General features: G+C 40.7%; 1 protein-coding gene across 2 annotated transcripts; it reads left to right on the forward strand.

The window, feature by feature from the left end:
• Positions 1-9: 9 nt before the first annotated feature.
• On the forward strand, positions 10-22,332 carry LOC121724753 (low-density lipoprotein receptor-related protein 8-like). Of its 2 annotated transcripts, none has more exons than XM_042111506.1 (13): positions 10-107; positions 1,826-2,107; positions 2,514-2,633; positions 3,087-3,212; positions 3,402-3,573; positions 12,767-12,982; positions 14,921-15,039; positions 17,152-17,291; positions 18,713-18,854; positions 19,965-20,078; positions 20,410-20,484; positions 21,153-21,298; positions 21,519-22,332. In XM_042111506.1, exons 2-13 carry the CDS (start codon positions 1,963-1,965, stop codon positions 21,528-21,530), a joined length of 1,527 nt encoding a protein of 508 aa, XP_041967440.1. In that variant the 5' UTR covers positions 10-107; positions 1,826-1,962; the 3' UTR covers positions 21,531-22,332. The 2 variants fall into 2 exon arrangements, with proteins under 2 accessions (XP_041967440.1, XP_041967439.1); XM_042111505.1 differs by lacking the exon at positions 10-107 and adding an exon at positions 203-346.
• Positions 22,333-24,053: the final 1,721 nt, after the last annotated feature.

A 24,053-nucleotide genomic window follows, 5' to 3' on the forward strand; every position in this document is an offset into this window, starting at 1 on the left:
CACAAACAGTTGGAATCACCATTTTTTAACCCCCGGGAATGCAATGAATTACCTGGTGACAATTCTGCCAGGGGATTTGCCTCATCTCAGCAGAGATTAAACCAAAGGTGAGGCACAAAGGAGTGTATTACATAAAATTCACCTGGACAATTTTCATCATGACTCAGCGAGTTAACCAGAGTTCACTGTTTAGTAGACCATCTACTGACTGGATCCGCCTCAAACTCAACGTTACGTCACATACACGCGCCGTCGCGAGGGCCAAACTTGTACAGTGAGTGAAGCATGGGACACCTTGGTGCTACAATCATCCTGATTCATATTTTATTTTGGACTGTTTGCAGTGGTAAGGAATCTACTACAGGGAAAGAGCTGCGCGTGTGTTTTACACTGTTTCCGCATGGGAAGGGAATATTTCGTTTCACAATTATTAATTCATCACGACCGCATAACAGTTAGTAGTAGTAGCTTGTTCTGCTCGAGCGTTAAAACTCACTGACCGCCTGAAAGAAACCGTTTGCATGTATAAAAACCTACTGCCCTGGTTGGTTTAATATTATGGTAAAATCAAGATAGTTAGTATCAGGTAGGGATGCACACTTAATGTAAACATTTAGCTGATAGCTAGCTCAATAGCATGTCCTTGAATGACGTGCTACCTCACACACGCTTGCATCTTACTTATTTAACGTTAATGGCGTGGCTTTTATTTAGTACATGGCAAATTCCGTCCTTTCCCTTTCCGTCGTTTTCCTTATATGTTTTATATTGCCTGTAATTTATCGCATCGACCTCCGAAATTACTGACGGGCGGCGATAAGTTGACAGTTGAATTCATACAGGTGCTGGCAGCCAAATGACTAGAGAACAAATTCTGTAAAATGATGCACGCCGTGCACGTGGTTGAAAAGCAAGACGCTTTTAATTCATATTTTCCTCTATTTTCGAGGTTCTGCTAAGTGCAAACTTTTGTGTGCAGTCGTAACTAACACGTGAACTGCTCACCGGTAGACCGGTAGAGGGAGATAAAGCAAAACAATGGCTCAAATGAAAGATTTAACATTTTCTCTTTCACCTGATTGACGTTGAAAAATCAACCCTTTATGTATAATACAAGTTTTACGGTTTCTTGACTCATATTAATGACGTGTATTAATGTGTGGGTAGAAGAACTGAAGATGTAAACCCATAGGACAGATTGTCTTTGTGTTCACCATCATGTGTGTGCAAAAGACACTTAAACAGTGTGTTTTTTCTTGAGCCTATGTGTCAAAGGGGGTAAGGTACAGACACAGACATTTTCACTTGTTGAGGCAGACCATGCACAGGGTGTATTATAGGGCCTGCACCCTAAAGCACTGATGCCCTGAAGAACAATTATTGCAGAGTTTATGGCCTACTGGTTAGCGCTTCGGATTTGTAACCGGAGGGTTGCCGGTTCGAACCCTGACCAGTAGGAATGGCTGAACTGCCCTTGAGCAAGGCACCTAACCCAGCACTGCTCCCCGAGCGCCGCTGGTGTAGCAGGCAGCTCACTGCGCCAGGATTAGTGTGTGCTTCACCTCACTGTGTGCTGAGTGTGTTTCACTAATTCACAGATTGGGATAAAGACCAGAATTTCCCTCACGGGATCAAAAGAGTACTTAATTTAACCATGAATGTCATTACCTGAGTTGAAGAGTAGGAGTGTAATTGTAGTAGATTGGTGAAACTGATTATCAATGCATAATTTAATTTGCAATTATGGATAGACCTTCACAAATGATCGGTGTTGACACTACCCCCTTGAAAGAATTGCACTCACTTCTGGCCTTGAACTGCACAGGTTTGCCGAAGTGCAAGCGGGACGAGTATGCCTGCGCCAACCGGCGCTGTGTATCCTCTGTCTTCCTCTGTGACAAGGTGGATGATTGTGGCGATGGGAGCGACGAGGTCTCCTGTAAGCAAGACCGGCCGTACTTAATGGTCCCTAGAGCCCCCACTCCTTCTCCTCAAGCCCCCTGTGGCCCCTCGGAGTTCAGCTGTGGGGATGGAGAGTGCATCCCGCATGCCTTCCGCTGCGACCACTCGGAAGACTGTGCAGATAGGAGTGACGAGCAAGACTGTGGTAGGACATGAGCTTTAACCTGTCTGTCCATGTCTATGTGCCTGCTTTACTTAACTACAAAGTCGGTCTTAAAGAGTTGTTTCTGATGGACGTGAGTAATTATAGTTAAAGGTGCGATATGTAAGAAGGACACGTAGTGTTTAAAACTGGCATTGCAGACCAAAAATAACCCCCCCCCCCCCCCAAAAAAAAAAAAAAAAAAACAAACAAACAAACAGTTAAAACAGTCTTATACTAGTGATGACGTAATGACATCAAGTTGTAGGCCTTTGATTTTAATGACTGAAGAATTGACTGCTATTGTGGTAATGTGACTGAAGACTGAGTACCGGTACTTGATGAGAAAGTCACTTGAAATGCTAATGCCCAGTGATCTGCATGAAATGCACCTCTCTGTCTCCTTCAGATAAGAATGAGTGTGAGGAAAACAACGGGGGCTGCTCTCACCTGTGCCTGGACCAGCCCATGGGTGTCTTGTGTGACTGCCCCCCAGGCATGATGCTAGTGGGGGATACCCAGTGTGAGGGTGAGGCCTCCTCTCTGCCACTTTTGTTCTCTTCGAGTAGAGAAACGGGCATGCTGTATTAGGAGTAAACATGTTCTAGTGTTAAACTCGTATGTATTTTAAGTGGAAGAGAATTATATGTGTGTCCAGGAGGTGGTAGCATTGCCCATTTGTATACAGTGTACACATAGGTCTCACTGAAGGAAGTAATCAACAAATCATGGGGAAACATCTACTACCATAGAATTTTTCAGTCTGTAGAATGGTATTCAAAGTAGTCTCTCTGGATAATTTTGGTGTACATAGATACTTGTCAGAGGAAAATGAAATAATGACAATTAAGGTCTCTGCATTGTAGTATTTATTACCTAAGATATTGTCTAAATTGTAGCTTGAATATCATTTTGTAAGTTGCTTTGGATAAATGTGTCTCCTTTTAATAAATGTAAATTTAATGCAAATCCCTTTCCTCAGAAATTGATGAGTGCCTTAGCAACGATGTCTGCAGTCAGATTTGTATCCATGTGAATGGCACCTTGAGCTGCGATTGTCATAAAGGTTACATAATGGGTCCCCACACTGGACAATGCACAGTCATAGGTAAGAGCTGCCATAAGGGAGGTGACTGATAAGTGACTGTTTGCATCTACTCCAATACAAATGGACACACATTGGCACAAAATATTTCCTTGTCTTCTGTAGTTCCTGGTACCAGGATTTAGGGATTAGTTTGACTCCTCTCTGTTTAGGACTCCTCAGAATTGTTTGATTGTCTGTGTGTTTGCACAGGAGATAAGGCTGTCATTGCATTTAGCAGTTTGACTGGCCTGCGTTCCGTGGACACATTGGGTGAGGAGTACCGTCAGGTCACAGCATCCTCCACCACTCCAGGCCCAGTGGCCATGCTTGTTGCAAACCGGACCATCTACTGGGCCAGTTCCGAGCAAGGCACCATTTACAGGTATGACATTGAGAAAGCTAAGAAATCTTAGAACCCATCCCCTCCTGCCCCTCCCACCCCATCTTCTTGTGTTGTCATGCGTAAGAGTGGGCCAAACCTTGTAGGCTATGTGTGTACATCTGTGTACACACCATATCTTTTCCTTTGTTCTAATGAGTCTCTGTGCAGCGCCTTTGTATATGTATGTACTGCAAAAAATAAAATCTAACCAAGTGTTATTAATCTTATATTACGATCAAACAATCTAATTGTTTGATCGTAATATAAGATTAATAACACAAAGTTGAATGAACGAGTACTTATGTCCTTTTGATTTCTTTTGATGTCCTTTTGAGTATTATATTTTTATTAGACATTCTCTGGTTTAGTTCAGCTTCATCTCTGCTCTTGCACGAGGTAGAAAAGTAGACCAAAACAGTAGATTGACGAAAAGACGATATATGTCGTAAAATTAAGACAATACTAGATGATTTCTGTTCGATAGGCAAGAGCCATCTACAGGATTTTCATCGAAAGTCATCAAATTTTAGCCTAGAAATCTAGACGCACCCCTAGCGGCTGCCAGGGCTAGTCTAGCAACTCTCCGTTGGCTTGTGAGCTCCAGAAATCGAAACTAAATCAGGCCATTGAAATCGTGTATAGAGTCGTTAGGTGGGCTTAACATAATGATTGATGGCAGAGTTGCAACGGTTTGGCTTGAATTCCCTGCTACTTGAAAACAAATAAGATGGATGTTGCTGCTGGCGAACAGTGTGACACGAGTTAAGCTTTTATTATGTTGGCAAACGTTTGAACTAGCCAACTAGCTCCGCTGGTGGGAAACGCATGGGACTCATAGCGCTGCCGCTGTCCTACTGATTATCCCGCCCCTCGGACTGAGCACTGCGAACGGTGAGTGCCCAGACCCTACATTTTAATGTGGGTCTGGCTCGCCAGGCTAATCAAATTTAACATCAAGAGAAAAAAATAGATTGCCTACAGAAATTGGAGAATAATGAAAGCATACATTTAAAACAACAATGCTAATTGTTTGAAATCAATTGCGAGTTTGATTGGCTTCACTCTTGAACACATAGACTATAGCCTACAGTCTATGCTTGAACAAAACGAGTGAATGAATAAATAGTATAAACTCAAAAACAACTTTGCCATATATTCAAAACTATCTATAGCCTACGTTCTTATATAACTCCCATAAGTCCCAAAGTGTTTGAAATAAAATTATCTAAATTTCAATGGCTTTCAATTCAATTTATGCCTAGTTTTTGATCTGTGTAGTGTCGTGGAAAAACCGGTCCACTTCTGAATCCACTGAACAATTTATCACTTAACTACTTACTAATTAGCACTCTGGAACAAAGCGTCCGAAGGAGACAATGCAGACAGGAGATCTCTGAAGACTGTTGATCTTTATTCACCGTATTGCAGTGATAGTCCAGCCTAAACGATGTCCAGACCAGGTGTCAAGCAATAGGGTGATGTGAGATGTCATCAGCTGGCGCCCCCGATGAGATCTGAAATCAAAATGGCTGCGGCTTATCTTTTTATACTCCTTAACCTTGAAGTTGGGCCTTCTCGCCTCCCTCGAAAAACACCTGTTGGCCTATCAGCATCCACCAAGGTTACGGATATTGGTGGGACCCCTTGTCATATCATGCATAAAAATTATATGCAAAACTGTCTGATTCTGTTTTTTTCTGTTTCACCTCATCCTCTTGCTCTTGACCGTCTAGGCCCAGTGTCACTGTGCACTCATTCACCCCACTCTTTGACACCTGGTCTGGTCTGCTTAAGATGTGTACAGGCCTTGAAGTCTCATAATAATTGCAGTAATATCAAAGTTTATAAAAAAAACATACATGCATCCTTTAAGTCATAGAAATCCACCACAGTAGCACACAGTTGATTTGACATTCATGAACAATCGTCGACACATGAAGCAGTTTTAATTATTAGCTGCCTAGGCTACAGAAAAATTATTCTTTGGCTTGCATCAGATATAATATAGCCCACTGGCAAAGCTGTCACTGAACAGCCTACCAAATGTGCACGACCCTTTATCAGCAGTAGACATATTTCTTTCATCAAAGATTATAACTAAAAATGCCATTATCAAGGTGATAAACAATGTAGCCTTAATGGGAAGCGAACAAGCAAGAATGTAATTCCTTTCCTATACCGTCTCGCTGCACGTTACACCACCACTGAACGTAAGTGAAGCAGAGTAGCACGATTCCTAGAACCAGACGCATGTGAAGTTAAAACATTTTTAATCGTATAATCTTCATACATTCTTTGGAGGTAGTGAATGTGTAAATCCATGCTTGGTGCACTGTCGGGAAAAAAAATGTCTATAGGCCTACTTCTATTTTTGAAGTTGTAGGCTACAGGTGACGAGAGCACAGGTTGACGGAACCATCTTTTTGGACTCGTTTTCCGACTGATTGTTTTTTTTTTGCAACACAGCTTAATTTAGCCAAAGATTGTTAAGGCGGAGCAAGATACTTTGTTGTAGTTCATGTCTATACATGGATTTCTATGCAACGTCACGAAAACATGCGTGCGCAACCAAGAGGCAGAAAGCACCATAGAACAGCATACATGGATTTCTATGGAACGTCACGAAAACATGCATGCGCAACCAAGAGGCAGAAAGCACCATAGAACAGCATAGAGCAATGCAAAAGAATAAAATGAGTTTTTGTGCTGAAAACTGCACCAATTCGAAATCACGATGGCTAGAGAATGTTAAATATGTTCAGTATCCCTAACGGAATGCATGTCTTCGCCAAAAATGACAAAATACGATGTCATATTAATAATCCAAATGAACGTCAAACTTTGAAATATAGTCTGAAATGAGATGTTATTATCATTGAGACAACAGGGGTATACAAAAAAATCCGATTGTAGCTTACAGCAGCCGACTATTTAGGTTAAGTTTAGAACGTTGTGGACGGCCACCAAGCGTCTTTTGCCTCACGGCTGCGCGCGCATTTAGTTTTGTTGGTAAACGGGAAACCCTTGTATAGAGCAATGCAAAAGAATAAAATGAGTTTTTGTGCTGAAAACTGCACCAATTCGAAATCACGATGGTTAGAGAATGTTAAATATGTTCAATATCCCTAACGGAATGCATGTCTTCGCCAAAAATGACAAAATATGATGTTATATTAATAATGCAAATGAACGGCAAACTTTGAAATATAGTCTGAAATGAGATGTTATTATCATTGAGACAACAGGGGTATACAATAAAATTCGATTGTAGCTTACAGCAGCCGACTATTTAGGTTAAGTTTATAACGTTGTGGACGGCCACCAAGCGTCTTCTGCCTCACGGCTGCGTGCGCATCTAGTTTTGTTGGTAAACGGGAAACCCGTGTATGAGCGCGAAATGGGGATCGAATCCTGTCTGCATAAAGAGGCATGTCGATGATGTATTGATAAGCGTACGTTGCAACCGGCCAACAGCAGCGGCATAAATAACCGGCGCACACCTGATATAAAGTCGATTTTCTCCAGACTGGAATGCTCAAAAATGCTAAAAATGTACCTGAAATTTTCAGAAGGGTTTGAGGATCATAAAAACGTGCCCAAAATTCACATTCTTAACTCTATAGAACCAAGACCTTAGCATATGTGGTAAAATTCTGAGCTATGCCCATAGACTTCAATGGAGCAGTCGCTGCCTCTGCTCTGCATAAAGGGGGATTTTGACCCCCCCTCGTGCGATCCGGGTTCCTGGAAGTGGCTCCTGATGAAATATCTTGCTCCACCTTAACAATCTTTGATTTAGCTTGAAAGTTAACCCAAAGATTGTTAAGGCGGAGCAAGATACTTCGTCGTAGTTCATGTCTATGGGCGCGAAATGGGGATCGAATCCTGTCTGCATAAAGAGGCGTGTCGATGACGTATTGATGAGCGTACGTTGCAACCGGCCAACAGCAGCGGCATAAATAACCGGCACACACCTGATATAAAGTCCATGCCCATAGACTTCAATGGAGCAGTCGCTGCCTCTGCTCTGCATAAAGGGGGATTTTGACCCCCCCCCCCCCCCCCCCCCTCGTGCGATCCGGGTTCCCGGAAGTGGCTCCTGATGAAATATCTTGCTCCGCCTTAACAATCTTTGGTTAACCTGCTACAAGAGAATGTCTAATAAGGGGAGAACCGCCACTCTCTGGAAACTTCCGGTTTCTGAACTGGTTGCAGTTCCTTTTCTGGTTCCACATGAGGGCGCTCACGAATAAGTGCAGAATGAATGGAGGTCTATGGAGCTATACCCCTCAAATCCACTTTTCTCTGGATATAATTGTTTGCCCAGAAATGTGAATGTTGCATGCGAAAGAGAGGGCAAAGAAAATACAGGCCGCTGAGATTTATATTTTTTGAGTCACTTATTTGATCTAAAAAGCCTTTCAAATGCGCCAATGACGTCATTCATTAGCAGAAAGCTAGTGTGTTGTGGGCAACAACGACCCAACCTGTAAGAAATCAAAAGGACGTAAGTACTCGTTCATTCAACTTTTGACTTATAATCCATATTAAGCTTGCAGAAACCACAATCAAATCTTCGATTTTTCAACGACAACCAGGTGAAAGAGACACATTTAGCCGTCTAGCTCCATAGACCCCCATTGTTTTTGCACTTATTCGTGATCGCCCCTAGCGGAACTACAACAGATTGCAGGTACAATGGAGTTAATAGGGAGTGATCCGGCTCTCCGTAAACGGGCTCTGCTGCTACGGAGCAGGTTAGTTAGCGTCCACACTGAGACATTGACATTCTGTAGAAAATATTACAGATTCACGCCCCCCAGGTATTGATTCGAATGGCATTATACATGTGGATGAGTCTGAGAATGTTTTCTGCAGGGTAACATACAATACTACTACCATAGATCAAGCTGTGTCATGCAATAGCATGACTTATGCTCATAGTTCTATTCCAACGTTGATTTCTACCCAACGTATAGTAAAAAGAAAAGACAAATTTAAAACTAGAAACCTAACAAATATTCTTTCCATACCTCAGCATATTCCTCAAAAGCCAGAGGCATTTTCAGCTAACATGGGTTTACTAAATATAGGTGCACTTACTACCAAAACCTTTGCAATCAATGATTTTATTAGTGAAAAAAAATTGGATTTTCTGTTTCTTGTTGAAACCTGGCTGACTTCAGACAGCGAAGCTGTTCTTGTTGAGACTTGTCCCCCAAATTATAATTTCTTCCACTCAATTAGACAAGGCAAACGAGGTGGTGGAATTGCCTCCATTCTCTCAAACAAATATAGTTGCGCACGAGTCAACTTTGGCGAATTCGCTTCCTTTGAGTATATTGCCCTCACTCTGAAGGCTGACCCAGCTGTACTTCTATTAACCTTATACCGCCCTCCTAAACTATGGACTGGCTTTCTCGACCAGTTTTCTGAACTTATGTCGCTCATCATCACTAGCTATGATCGGATAATTGTAAATGGCGACTTCAATATTCATGTCAATAAGACAACTGATGCTAAAGCCAGTAAGTTCCTTAATGTGTTGGACAGTTTAGAGCTAAAGCAGCATGTTACAGGACCCACCCACAACCTTGGCAACACCCTCGATCTAGTCATTTCCAGAGGGATAGAAGTCACAGACTTATCAGTAAATGATATAAATATGTCTGATCATCATTGTGTATCTTTTAATATTGTACTACATACTCCAAAAATTCATCCCGAAATTGCAATCAAATCGCGACTCTTGGACATTAGAGCAGAACAGCAGTTCATAGCTCTTATAGACTCCATAAATTTAGATATTTTACATCATCCCATTGATCAAATGGTAGAGGCTCTCAATCGTGAATTAGGCGCTCTGCTTGACAGAGTGGCACCCTTAAAGACTAAAAAAAGGCCCTGTAGCAAACTGACACCTTGGATGAACGAAAATATCCATGATCTAAAAAGATCATGTAGGAAAGCTGAGAGAACATGGAGAAAAACTAAGTTACAGGTTCACCGTGCCATTCTAAAAGAAAAAATTGCAAATTATAATAGAGCTATTCGGAATGAGAGGAGGAACCACTTCTCTAAGGTAATTGCTGAAAACAGTGGAAACTCTAGGGTGTTGTTCTCTACCATTGATAGGCTATTGCATCAAACACCTTTTGATACACTCAGTCAGGCATCCTCTCTAAGATGCGCAGAATTTGCAGACTTCTTCAAAAACAAAGTCATTTCTATAAGGGAGGCTATTGGTAACACAAGTAATATGTTTGATAGTACACCCAAAAACAGCCCCCCAAAATTAAGGTCCTTTAGCACTATTACTCAATCTGAGCTTGGTAAAATTATAACTCAAACCGGCTCCTCAACATGTGTTTTAGATCCAATCCCTACTACATTCCTCAAAAAAGTATATGATGGCTTAGCTCCCTTTTTTCTCAAGGTAATAAATACCTCATTAGAAACAGGTATATTTCCAACTGCTTTTAAAACCGCTGTTGTGAAACCTTTACTTAAAAAGTCAAATCTTGACCATACCAATCTGAGCAACTACAGGCCTATATCAAATCTATCGTTTTTGAGCAAAGTACTTGAAAAAGTTGTTTGTAATCAGTTAAATACCTTCCTCAACGAAAACAGTATCCTTGAAAAATTCCAATCAGGTTTTAGATCAAATCATAGCACAGAAACGGCTCTAGTAAAAATAGTCAATGATCTCAGACTAGCTACCGACTCAAACAAAGTCTCAATCCTTATTCTTCTGGATTTGAGTGCGGCATTTGACACCATTGATCATAGCATCCTAATTCACCGCCTTGCGAAGTGGGTGGGTCTCTCTGATAATGCTCTAAACTGGTTTCAAACCTACATTACTGGCAGAGATTTTTATATCAGTCTAGGAGATCATGTATCTGAAAAACAAGACTTGCCTTTTGGTGTGGCCCAGGGGAGCTGCCTTGGTCCCCTGCTATTTTCTCTATATATGCTTCCATTGGGAAACGTCATAAGTCAACATAATGTAAACTTCCACAGCTACGCAGATGATACCCAATTGTATCTTTCTGTGGAGCCAACTAACCCAGATGGCCTTTGCTCCCTCACTGCATGCCTAACCTCCATTAATCAGTGGATGAGCAAAAACTTTTTGAAACTAAATGATGACAAAACAGAGGTACTTCTGGTTGGACCAAAACTAAAGCGAGATATTATTCTTAGTAATCTGGGGAACTTGGCACACCAGGTCAAACCAAAAGTAACAAGCCTCGGTGTCATCTTAGATGCAGAGTTAAGTTTTAAGCCCCATATCAGTAAAGTTACTCAGACAGCCTATTTCCACTTGAGAAACATTGCCAAAGTGCGGCCCTTTTTAACTCAACAAGATGCAGAAAAACTAATTCACGCCTTTATCACTAGCAGGTTAGACTACTGCAATGCACTTTTCACTGGTCTTCCCAAAAAACATCTAAAGAAATTGGCACTCATACAGAACTCTGCGGCTAGACTTTTAACTAAGACTAAGAAGAGAGAACACATCACCCCTGTGTTGGCTGAACTGCACTGGCTCCCTATTTCCTATAGAATTGATTTTAAGGTTATGTTAATTACTTACAAAGCTCTGAATGGCATAGCACCTTCATATATCTCTGAGCTTTTAATATCTTATCAACCACAAAGGAAACTTAGATCATCCAATTCTAATCTTTTAATCGTACCCAAAGTGCTCCACAAACAAAGTGGAGAAGCTGCGTTTATCCATTATGCCCCCAAACTATGGAACACCCTGCCTCTGTACATCAAGCAGGCGAGTTCAGTAAATATTTTTAAAAAAGATCTGAAAACATACCTGTACAGGAAAGCTTTTAGTTAACTCATCTTATCCTGTAGACTACATTTTCAGATTATTCTACATCTGCTACTATTGGAGGGCGCAGCCAGCCAAAAGCAGATGGGCTCCCCCTATTAAGTCAGGTTCTGCTCAAGGTTTCTTCCTGGAATATGGGAGTTTTTCCTTGCCACAGTTGCCATATGGCGTGCTTGTGGGGGGTAAGAGGGTTAAGGCTGCCAGTCTTATGACGTCATTTTCTATATTTTTGATATGTTGCTGAGTATATCATAAACAGCAAAGAAAAGTGATTGATAATGACTGACTATTATTGTGTTACATGCTTCAAATGTAAAGCACTTTGAGCTGCATTCTGTGTATGAAAGGTGCTATACAAATAAAGCTTTATTATTATTATTATTATTAGTTCTGTGGCATAAATTCCCATGGTTACCAAGCTGGGATTCACGTTAACCTCATTAATGTAACGGAATTCTCACTGAAATTAGCGAGACTTATCGAAATAAGCCAGGTTTGGCCTTTAGCGAGGTTGATGGAATACCCCCCTGGTCAAACTGGTGGCCAGGTATTTGGTGGAGGATATGCTGCCATTTATCTACGGTCGAGTTAGACTCATTCAGGGCACTAGTTGCCAAAATACCGGTCAGAGGGAGAGGGTTAGAGGAGGGGTAACCCTACCGTGTAGACGTTATCGAACTATATAGATGCCTAATATAGCCTACTTGAGGGGGAATAAATATCAAAAGTTCCAAAACATCTATTGTGTTATTTGCATTGATCCACTATATAGGGCCTATCTACATATCTACATACATGGCATTTGATTGGAGGCTAGTCTCACTTTGTCCCATAGCAACATTAAAATAGTTTAGGTTTGTATACATTGTTTCTGTTAATAATATATTGTATTAAGTGTCCATTATATTATAATATTCAGATTTATCCTATTGAACATGCACATGTATTTTATGGTCCGTTAAAGAGGGGTGGAGGTGGGGTCACATTTGAGCATTTAAAAATGTACTTGAAAGTAACGCAATAGTTACTTTCTGAAGAAACTAGTTACTTTTATAATTTGTAACTGAGTAAGTAATTTAGTTACTTTTTGGAAGAAGTAACTAGTAACTGTAACTAATTACTTTTTACTGGTCTTCAGTCCTCTTCAAATTGTAATTTGTACATTACATATTTTACCTGCTGCCTTGGGGTTAAATCACACAACTAAATAATGCAGTAGGTACAGTTTTTGCTTTGTGTGTGTGTAGTTTGTCAGTTTTCATTTAATGTTGTTTTGTTGTTGTGTCAATTTTCATACTTTAAAATTAAAATGCGGGTGCCGGGTGTGGTCTCTTCTAGGACGTCACTGGAGGGAAATACTCATGAGTCTGTGTTGCTGTTGCGGAGCCAGGGCACCATTCTGGGTTTGGCTGTGGACTGGATCCACCATCTGCTCTACTGGACCAACACCAACACACATTCTGTGAATGTGGCCACTCTGGATGGGTCCCAGCGGCGTCTTTTGGTGGAAGGCCTGTCCAAACCGACTGGAGTAGCAGTGGAGCCACTGGAAGGGTAGGTATGAGGCTGCCAGAGTGCTGTATAGATAGAAGTTTATATAGAGTTTGGGATTGTGTCGTAAAGCCGCTGAGAATTATGGGAATAGCGATATCGGCGGCTACTGTACAAATAGAAATCCAATGGGGTAGGCAAGACTTACTTCAAATAGACCTCTTTTTTTCACTACTGACAGGCTCAACACGTACTCACAACTGCTGGCCAACATGGAAAGGATCTCTATGCTTATATAACTATGTCTGTTTTACCCAGTGGATGTAAAACAACTTAATACGACTGTTTGCACGGGCAGTAGTAAGTTGCAGCGTTCCGCTAAAATGGCCGTTGCTATACAAACTCTATATGAATAGAAGAGAGCGAGATTAGATGTCATTAGAACACTGCTATAAACCTCAGAAAGACTCCTTGTGATTTTGTGGTGAGGTTTCCCTGTTGTTTTGTCCCGTTCTGAAATTATTGGCTTTTGATATCTCCTATTGAAGGGGTTGCTTTTCTTTGTGTTTCTAGCCTGACGTAGCCATACTCAAAATTCTTTTCAGAATTTGAGTCTGGAATCAGAGCATTGGGACGTGATTATGGGGCGTGTTTTAACCAATACAGGGGAAAAATGCCTCTGCACCCAATTGAAAAGACCTAACCAATCAGACCAATGAAATAGCCTACCTTGAATCCCAGTGATAATGACCAACACATCCTTCTTCTTGGCAAATGCTGTTTTTTATTTGCTTTTTTAAAGTTATTGGGCTGTCAATAGGCTAGACTATTTTGTGCAACAGCCACGATAGCGACATAAACGTCTAGTGACAAGCTTTTTGCTGTAAACAAAATCATGCGAAGTGCACTCAGGTCACATGAATGAATAGGCACCGTTGCTTGTCTCCATTGTATAAAGCCTGCCCGGACAATTGGATTGGTCCGCACAATTCTCAAGTTTTCATAGAGTCTTCTCAATAGAGCGACTCCAGACCAGAATTTCACGACCTCAAATTTTGTGGGCAGGGTTAAATTTGGACTGGCTTCCAGGCTAACTCATTTCCTGATCTCTGTCCTTCTCTGGCTTCCATTTGGACCTATAAGTCCTATAAATATCCAGATATAGCAACAGTGAGCTATGAAGGAAATAATTTTATATGACCGTTTCTTGCCCCAGACTTGGTGGAGGCTTAGCCACATTTACATTTAGAGGGTATTCTCTTTCTCAATGCAGATGTAGGTGTGAAATGCTCCCCACTGGCTCCTACCATCTGTCAATCTCCTCTGTTCTGTCTTTGGGTTAAACAAAGACCTTATAGTTAACTTTAGCGGAATTATATGTTTGTGTTATTAACTGTAAATGTATTCATGTTTGGTATCATTGTAATAGTCTCAGTACAAGGATTGTAATGATTTGATTGTGAGAATGTTTGGAACATTCTATAAGTGATATTTCTGATATATATGATATCTCTCCTCATGTTAGACTGTTTCTGTATAGTCAGACTGTTTCTGTATAGTCAGAGAGTTCAGAGAAGTCAGATAATACTGAGAATCTGGTGAAATCCATGATGGGGTGAAACAAACATGTACTTTTCTCCCTTGAGGGGCACTGGCCCCTCATTGAAAAGAATAAAGCCTGGATCTTGACCTTTCATCGTCCTGATTAAGTCTTGGTAGTAAAAATATACTATCAGCTATTACCTCTGTCCAAATTAATTGGTGAAAGTTTGTTTTATCTAGTCCATCCTGGACCAAGTTTGTTGTAGTCTATGTTTGCAACCGCACTCAGCCTTTTTTCTCCCACCCAATTTTCTCTGTCGTATGCAAACAGGTACCACAGGTCAAATGTAAACAGAATTAGAAGCCAGATTGTCTCCTGAACATCATGTCACTTTTGTCCTATCAATCTCTTGGTTATCTATCTCTGTATAGTTATGCACTGCTGTTTGTGTTTGCTAGGCTGCTGTTCTGGGCCGATGCCGGTACCACTCCCAGGATTGAGCGTGCATCGCTAGATGGACGCGGGAGGACAACCCTGGTCACTTCTGTGTTACAAAGCCCAGTAGCCATTGCTGTAGGTCAGTGAAAACAATGTCTTCTTTCTGTGTGTTACTGCACATAATCATACATTGCAAAAGCTGACATCTAGTGAAGTGTTATCTTATATTAACATAAAATGTTACAAAAAATGTTTTTAGTATAAAGATACTTATTTTAAGTCAAATAATTTTATGAGAAAGCTCAAAGTAAGTCAAAATCTTCTTAAATTAAGAATGATCTGTCCATGGGATAAGTAAATTTATCTTAAATTAAGATACATTTACTTATCCCATGGGCAGATAAATTTACGTGTTTTATGTCTTAATTTAAGTTTCTGACTTATATTAAAGAGAAATTATGCAGTATTAGCAATTTCTTCGCTGTTTTCTCAGTATTCTTCTTTTTTCTTCTTTTTCGCTGGCTCTGTCATGACGAATGTCTGAGAAACTCTATCGCTACCTTGTTCTAGCCGGTGCCTTGCGTGTATGTGTATTTTAAATGCAGTAAAGCAATTTGTTACCGCCGCCGGCCCAAAGTTGCAAGGGTGGTTTTTCCGCTCACAGGCGCTATGATTTTATTTTATTTTATTTGGATCCCCATTAGCTGATGCAGAAAACATCAGCTACTCTTCCTGGGGTTCACACACAACATATAACAAACAAGAAACCAACATACAAGACAACAGATATAAAAGCAGGAAATAAATAGATACTTTTCCTGGGGTCCACACACTCCATATAACAAACAAAAGATCAACATATAAGACAACAGATATGAAAACAAACAAAAGAAAGACAGGAAAGAATGAATAACTAAACCATTAACACACAAAAACAGACAACAACAACAAAAGATAAGATGACAAAAAGGGAAAAGAATAAATGAGTAAACAAAAGTAAAATTCATTAGTACATACTAGGATTCAGTGCAATCAGCCATGAGGTGTCGCTTTACTTGTGTTTTGAACCTAGCTTTATTCTGAAAATGTTGATATCTGATCTGGAAGGGAGTTCCATTCAACCATAGCTCTACATAGTACTGTGCGTTGCTTTGAGTTTGTTTTGATTGTTGGAATTATGTAGTTACCACTAGTGGCATGTCTGGTAGGGCATGTGTGCACATTAGCTCTAAGTGTGAGCTGCCTAAACAAACAGTCGGGTTTGTTTAATGTATTAATGTTTTTTTATGAAAGAAAGAAGGGATGCTTTCAACCTCACATCAACTGTTAGCCAGGAGAGTTGGTCATGCATGTTATTGATGTTGGCTCTCTGAGTGGATTTAAGGGCAAGCCTAGCTGCTCTATTTTGTACCCGTTGAAGCTTCCCTAGATTCATTTTTGTGGTACCTGACCAGACCACCGAGCAGTAGTCTAGGTGTGACAGTACAAGGGTCTGGATGGACCTGTATGGTCAGATGAGGTGTTAAAAAAGAAGAGCATCTTTTGACTACAGATATATTCCTCCCCATCTTTTGCGCCAGTAAATCTATATGTCTTGACCATGATAATTTACAGTCTAAAGTTACCCCCAGCAGCTTTGTTTCTTGTACTTGCTCAACAGCAACATTGTTCAGTACCAGATTCAGCTGGGGTTTAGAGCTTAATGAGTGTTTTGTTCCAAATGCAATGCTCTTGGTTTTCGATATGTTCAGGACAAGTTTGTCATCAGAGATCCATGTGAAAACCTCAACCCGAAAAAGTCATATAACCATTCCAATGACTCCGAAGCTGTAATGTTAAGGTAAATTAAGCTAAAAACCTGCATATTAAGCTAAAAAACCGGCATAGTTCAATTTAAAGTCAAATAACTGTATGAGAAAGCTCAAAGGAAGTATCTTTACTCTAAAAACAATGCCAACTAGATCTTTCTATCTTTAATATAAGATTATAACACTTGGTTAGATATCAGTTTTTGCACAGGTTTGTAAGTTAATAATGTCACTCATCAGGATTGGCTAAGAATGTTGACTGTACTTTTAGATGTTTGTTTTGCAATTATATTGTTGAATGCAGTTATTGTATAATTGACTGGCAAATATATGTATAATTGACTGGCAAAACTGGTCAATAAAACTGGTCAATAATAAAAAACTGATCAATAATGGACATGTTTGAAAAGTTTGTGTGTGTGTGTGTGTGTGTGTGTGTGTAGATCTCCCGCGCAAGCTCCTGTACTGGGCCGATGCTGGGAGACATTCATTATCACGGGTCAACTTCGACGGCAGGCAGCGTAAGACCGTGCTGGAGTCCAACGGGTACCTGGACCGACCGTTTGGACTGGCTGTGTTCGAGGTACTCGATGTCTCCACCCCCCGTTGTACATGATGTAATTGTTAATATCATTGCAAATTCCTGTCTTCTGTCACTTGCTCTGTGGTAAGAGAATCACCCCTGCAGTACTATAGCCTGGCACAACAGGGCAAACAGGGCTTTCATTGTTTTTCTTGTTGCAAGCTAAATGTCAAAAACAGACGTCATCGTGCTAAAACTGACTGATCAACTAAAGGCCCTTGCACATAGGCACCAACATTAGTGTGCACACACTGCTTTCGGTGAGTACATCGTTTTCAATACAACCCTGCACACCCTTTCGCCACTGCTGTGTAGATTACAGTCATATTTTTGGGAGTGACGCTCCATGAAATCCATTGTGTAGTGAGTGCTTATAAGTTAAAGATATCAGCACTTGTGTGCCTGTGCAGGTGATAGTAAGTGTCAGCGCACTCATGTCGGCACCTAGGTGCGGTGCGCATAATGAAGGAGGCCCTCACCCTTAGGTGCATGTACCTGAATGAATGTGCCTTTATAGCAGGGGTGGCAAACCTGCGGCTCTTTGCCTCCTCTTGTGCGGCTCGTAGCTGCTCAACTGATGTTCTCACTTCTCCTTGGATTTAGAGTTTTTTTTTTTTTTAAATAGCCTATATTTCTGGTAAATGAAAATGCTTTTCATAAGTTGATATGAACTTTGCAACCCAATAGTTAGGGTGCAATGTTTAAATTAAAATAATTTTACCGTCATGGAGAGCAATCTAGCCCAAAAAGAAGCACTTTGTTTCTTTAGCCAGGTGTAATAATACTGTTGCAATCAGGAAAACCCTGACGCTAAGCGTAAATGGAAAGAGGAACACATACATTCAAAAGGAGGATTCATCTTTTTTGTAGGCTAGCATAGCCTTTCTGGTTGATATGTCAACGTAACCAAAATAACACTGTTAAAAAACGTGTTCTACAGGATCTGGGATATTCAGTAGCCCTTGATGTAGGCTTACAACTCACAGTGTTTCTGTAATGTTTATGTGGATGCTTTGTGGATGCCTTGTTTATGCAAAGTGGATGCTTTGTTTATGCAAATCTTAACCGGCGCTTAACCTGAGCTTACCAGTGACAAAACAAAGGCAGAGCCAGTTATACATTCAATGAGTGCTAGTTATCCATTGAAAAATAATACATCACATTGTTAAAGGCTGCCATTGACAGTACCTTTGGTGTTGACATAGCCTAGCTGCCTCTGTCACCAATGTCTATCTCGCAACATTTTCCAAAGTGAAACAAATGTTTGACAGTTGGAGTGAAGGGAGTCGCGAGACTTGGCCAATGTTTTTTTGGGGGTTGCAAGACATAAAGTTTAAAAACCACTGATGTAGACAACATGTAAAGCCTCTGAGTCGAGTTCTGCTGCTGATGATGAAGGTGCTGTTCTGTTCTGTCTACAGGGGCATGTGTTCTGGTCTGACCAGGCCAGCGGCACCGTGAACCGTGCCAGCAAGCACGATGGCAGCTCCACTCTGGTGCTCCTAGGCCAGACGTCCTCGCCGGGAGGGTTAGCCGTGGTACACCCCGTCCTGCAGCCGCATGGTGGGTGTTTTAGTCCTGTCCTTTGGCTGCTCTGTGTCTGTCTGTCTGTCTCGTGTGTGTGTGTGTGTGTGTGTGCGTGTGTGTGTGATATTGATTCTTTAAGCCAACGATTTGATTCTTTTCGATACTTAAAAATTTGCAGTGATTCGATTCAATACTGGGGTCTTTTGTTGATAGGAAATTATAGATTTTGGTTCATTTTTATGTATTACAAAATGACAAATATTATAGGCTAAATTATAGTTCAAATACTGAACATTGACTCTGGAATGAGGTAGGCTACACAGTTTGTTCTTTTCCCCCTAAAACTTCCTGTCACTAGCTAGATGCATCCGAATTTAAGTAAGGGAAAATGTATAGAACGCCGGTCATTATCTAAAAAGTCCCGACAGGGCGAACAGGACCCTGATGCGCCAGTTTCAGATAATGACCGGTGTTCTATACATTATCCCGCTTATTATACGGCTACTTGCCAAAACAAAATAATAAACTCCACGATATATCTCTTAACATTTATTGTTACCGTTTCGTTGTGGCTGATCTTGAATCAAAAAATGTTTTAGAACACAGTTCTAAAAACACAACTGTCTGCTTTCACTTTTGAATGAAGTTCCAATGCAAGAAGTGACCGGACTACTTGCGGAGTGATATGAAAGACTTAAATCAGAAGCACAAAACCCGTTGCCATTGACAGCGGTAATTATATGTTTGCAGCGGTAATTACATGAAAATAACTTACAACAAGCCTGCATACCGGCATCTACAGTTTAGGATGGCAAGAGAGAAAATGTGGAGAAATGTTGGTGCGAAAATAAACATGCATCAATGCTTAATGAGTCGCATTGATGCAACTGCATCGTTTGCTATTAAGTCAATGCATTGATATGTGATAGGGGTTTAGAAATGCATCGATACCTATCTCTTTCTGTGTATGTGTTGCACTGCAGGTGTGTTGCGTGTGTGTTTGATCAGCAGTTTCCATCCATGTTTGTTGACTCGCGTTCAGCCCTTTTTGCTGTTAGACCTTTTGATGATGGAATTCACATTTGTTTTGTCTGCCAGATTTACGTTGTGTGTGTGGTTCTGTGTTCTGCTTTGATAAACTTATAGGTGAGGCAGCGTGTGGCTTCCTAGAGAAGGTGTGTCCATCTGGGTGTGTGCTGGAATTCTTCTCCGAGAAGGCAATGCCCGGTTACACCTGTTTGTCTCCTACAGATCCTCCAAGTAAAATGCATTCCTTCTCTTTTCTTTCTTTTATCTCTTGGAATGTGTGTACATATCTGTCCAACGCTGATATTTTTACCAGGAACCAGTTCTTAACAATTGACAAAAAGGCAAAAAACATGGAGGGATAGGGAGAGAATAACAATCTAATTAAAAATAATAGGGTTCACAGGGTTGGAGTCCTCCAGTATGTTATCTAGAGAGCATTGTAATGCATTGCCATCCAGATCAGTGAGAGGCTGCTTTTGACTGTGTTACAGATAGATAGAAAAATAGATAGATACTTTATTGATTCTCAAGGGGAAATTCAAGAAATTGCTCTGTGTTACAGAGATTTCATCATACCAGCCTCCGCTGAAGTCGGACCTTTCTGAGGCCAGCTTCGCATGGATAGTGTCACTTATCGGTAAGTTTTACATACAGCCTGACTTCCAGCAGTTTGTTATGCTCCCCAGTTCAGGACCTTTCTTCGTATCAGAATGCATCACAATGAAAGCACATGAGTGAGTTTATGCTTCTTGTTATCTAAGCAGGAGGTAAACATACTTGTAACCTATACAATCATAGGATGTACTGTTTCTAAAAGCCAACATGTTTGGCTTTAACTTATAGTGACCAAAAAAAAATGTCACCAAGAGTAAAACTTTAGGTACACACCAAATCCGATTTTTTTTGGATGTAATATTTGCACGAAATTACGCAGGCTATTTAACACATGTATTCTTATTAGTCGTGCACATAGCTGCACATACTGTACATATCTATCTATATGGTTCATACTAAATATCCATATTTATTTTGTTTTTCTTATTATATTTTCTGTTATTACCTGGGTCTTTACAATGCAAGTAGAACGCTCCATTGACTTGAATGGGATTTCCCAAAGTTCTAGCGGTCATTATTTTCGACTAAAGGATCTCTGAAAAAAAATAATGACCGCTGTCAAGTGCTAACTACCCTTTAAGTTATGCAGTGGCCAGATTGGACTTGACCCTTTGGGACTCCTGCATGTCTTCTTAGAAATAACAATCAGCTTTTTTCCCTGAACCTCCACCCTTCTCTCCTGTCACGTAGTGCTGCTCAGCCTGCTGCTGGTGTGGCTGCTGTGGTGGTGGAGCAGCTCCACCCAAAGAAGCCCCAGCCTCCATGCTGACGACTTCCTCGGAGAGTCCCGTGACCCCCTGATGCCTGCTGCCCCCCTTAATGGCCATCTCCTCAACGTGAGTCCCCCCCCCCCCCCCTCCACCCCCGCGCGCGCACACACACACACACACACACACACACATACCACAACTGCACTTGCATCCTAGCAGGCAGGCCAGCACATGGTCCTCTACCTGCCTTGACCTGCCTTGTCACCTCACCTGAGTTGACACCACAGTCTCTTAATTAGCCGGCTTAATAGGCAACTGAGATGGCTGCCGTGTAACCCCCCCCCAGGAGACTGCTTAAGCCTGCGGAGGTGATGGGACGGAAGGTGCTTGCTTGAAGACGAGGAGTCGGGTGATTTGAGAAGAGTCAGCGTCATCCAGTCATCCTCTCCTGCCATGTCCTCTCCTGTCTTAACTATTAAAGGCTACCAAGTCCCTGTGCTGCTGTGGGGCCAGTGAGCAGCACTGGGTGATGGTGCTGGTGCCAGCCCCTTGCACAACCTGTAATTCCTGAGAGATGAGTTCTGGCGGGAGGGGAAGGTGGGAGGGTGAGGGTGAAGTGACAGATTAAATGGGGATTTAGAACAGGTTATTTAACTCAATGTCACAGAGTTTTATCAGAAGATTATTTGGACTAAGGAATTATGTTTGTTTAATTGCCTTTCTCTCTGTGTGTGTGTGAGAGAGGTTTAACTTCCTTCTTCCTTTTCTAAAAACTTTCCAGGAAGAAAATTCCAATGTTGGGCCACCATTTGGTACAAATAGTTGGCCTAATCATTCGTGAATAATTACTTGACAAAGAATCTGTGTTGAGTCACCCTATACTGTAAGCACATGCTTGAGTGACTTCCTGATTTAAGGATTAATCCAACTTGAACCAAGCTGCCCATTACTTGGCAACATGGCCATGAAGTTAAGTTATTATGCTTTAACCTAATTAGTTGGCGAAGTGGTTCTCTGTTTTTCCAGTATTTGCAACACACTTTTTTCTGGCCTTAACTACTCTAATTTGTTTATCTCTGGTACTGTTAAGTTGATGGCTATACAAGTTTTCCTATTCAGATATCCTGAATGGCTGGAATTAGCTGGTTTATTGAAAGTAATATGATTAATATATATATATATATATATATATATATATATATATATAAAAAAAATTTTTATTTTATTTTCAGTACTCTGGTGTGAATACTGTACTTCCTGCTGGAAAAGGTTATGAGCAATGATTGTACATTGAGTAGAGCTATAATTTTTTTTGCACTTTTTTTTCTGTTGGTGATTTCTACTTTTCTTGTTTGGCTGGTTATTAATACTCAAATACAAAAAAATTGGTTTCATTGTAATTCTCAGTTGTACAATCGGGAATGATTGTTTTAAAGCTACAACAAATGGAATAGAATGGAAATTGTGAGATGTCAGATTGTTACCCTTCAGACTGGAGAGGATTGCAGCATGTGATTGTTTCATTTGAAAACAAAGTGTTATATTTATTGTTATAGTATTATTTAATGGTTTTGATCAAAGATTTTGTAGTATATGAGTATTTTTCAGGATGTGAGATAAAGCAATTGTGCTGTAGTTGTTGACTGAAATAAACTGCTGAAAAATGCCCATTGTTGATGTATTAACAAAGCTGCATACATTCAACTTCAGGGATAATGTGGCAGGATAGCCACAGCAGTGGAGAAGATGGAGGAGATAAAACAGATTTCAACGAAAGGCTTTGTTTTTATTTTTTTTTCTTCTTTTTTCTCTTTTCTTAAAATCGTGCAAATATTTACAGTGCCAAACATGCATGAAAAATATGCAAAACGAAAATAAATAGGCATAAGTAGCCAGGCTAAGTCCTCAGACACTTAACCACTATCAACCGCAATCAATTGGCAGACATGTTCCCTTCACCACCATCACTGACATACTGAGGCTCTGGGGCAGGGCCGGAGTGGGGCCACTTTTCAGCCCGGGAGTTTCAGGCCCAAGACCGGCCCACTTTTTTAGTGGTGGTGGAAATTGGATAAAAAAGGCAACATTTCAGCTCTTACTATCCTGTAGTTTTTATTATAGGCTAATATTCCACTATTCCACAAGGATAGGTTGATAAGTTAACAAAAACAGGAAGGAAGAAATAAAGCATTTGAAATGTATCCCACAATTCCACTAAGAGGCATATTGAACTACTGTATTGTTTACATGTTTTTTTCTGCATGGGTCAGCTATCATGTTGTTGTTTGGTGATTTGCTCCTTTACTACACCCACTTCTGAGCAAAACAAGCCATATAGGTTGATCATGTAGCCTACTGCTGTCATAGCCTACTGTTCTTTCTTCCATAAAATAACTTTAATTCATATGGTTAACTCTATTATCCTTTCTACTTGTCCCTATAGTCATAGTTAATTTCGGGCTCATCATTTTCAGCGGGGGACTGGCTGATCTGCTGCTCAGGCTACTTTTGTTTTTAGGCCTATAGCAGGGGTGGGCAACTAATTTCCCTAAGGGGCCACATGACAAACTGGGACTGTTGAGGAGGGCCGGACCCAAAATACCGAACTCAAGTCTGAACTCAATTCTATTCTATTCTTGTATAACATTAAGTAAATCATATGGTTTTGTTTACTAGTCGTAAGAACAGATGAAAATGTAAGGGAGACAAAGGAAAAACAGCAATATTTAATCCATGTCCAGTATTTAATCCTCATTCTCGAAAAAGATTTTTTGACATTGACATTTTTTTTCAGTTTTCAAAGACTGATATAAAAAATTATTACAATATCTATATAATTAGGCTAGGTCATGAAAATGTGAAGGAGTCAGTACAACCGATA

Source organism: Alosa sapidissima, chromosome 12 (genome assembly GCF_018492685.1).
Source record: "Alosa sapidissima isolate fAloSap1 chromosome 12, fAloSap1.pri, whole genome shotgun sequence".
Classification (NCBI taxonomy): Eukaryota; Metazoa; Chordata; class Actinopteri; order Clupeiformes; family Clupeidae; genus Alosa; species Alosa sapidissima.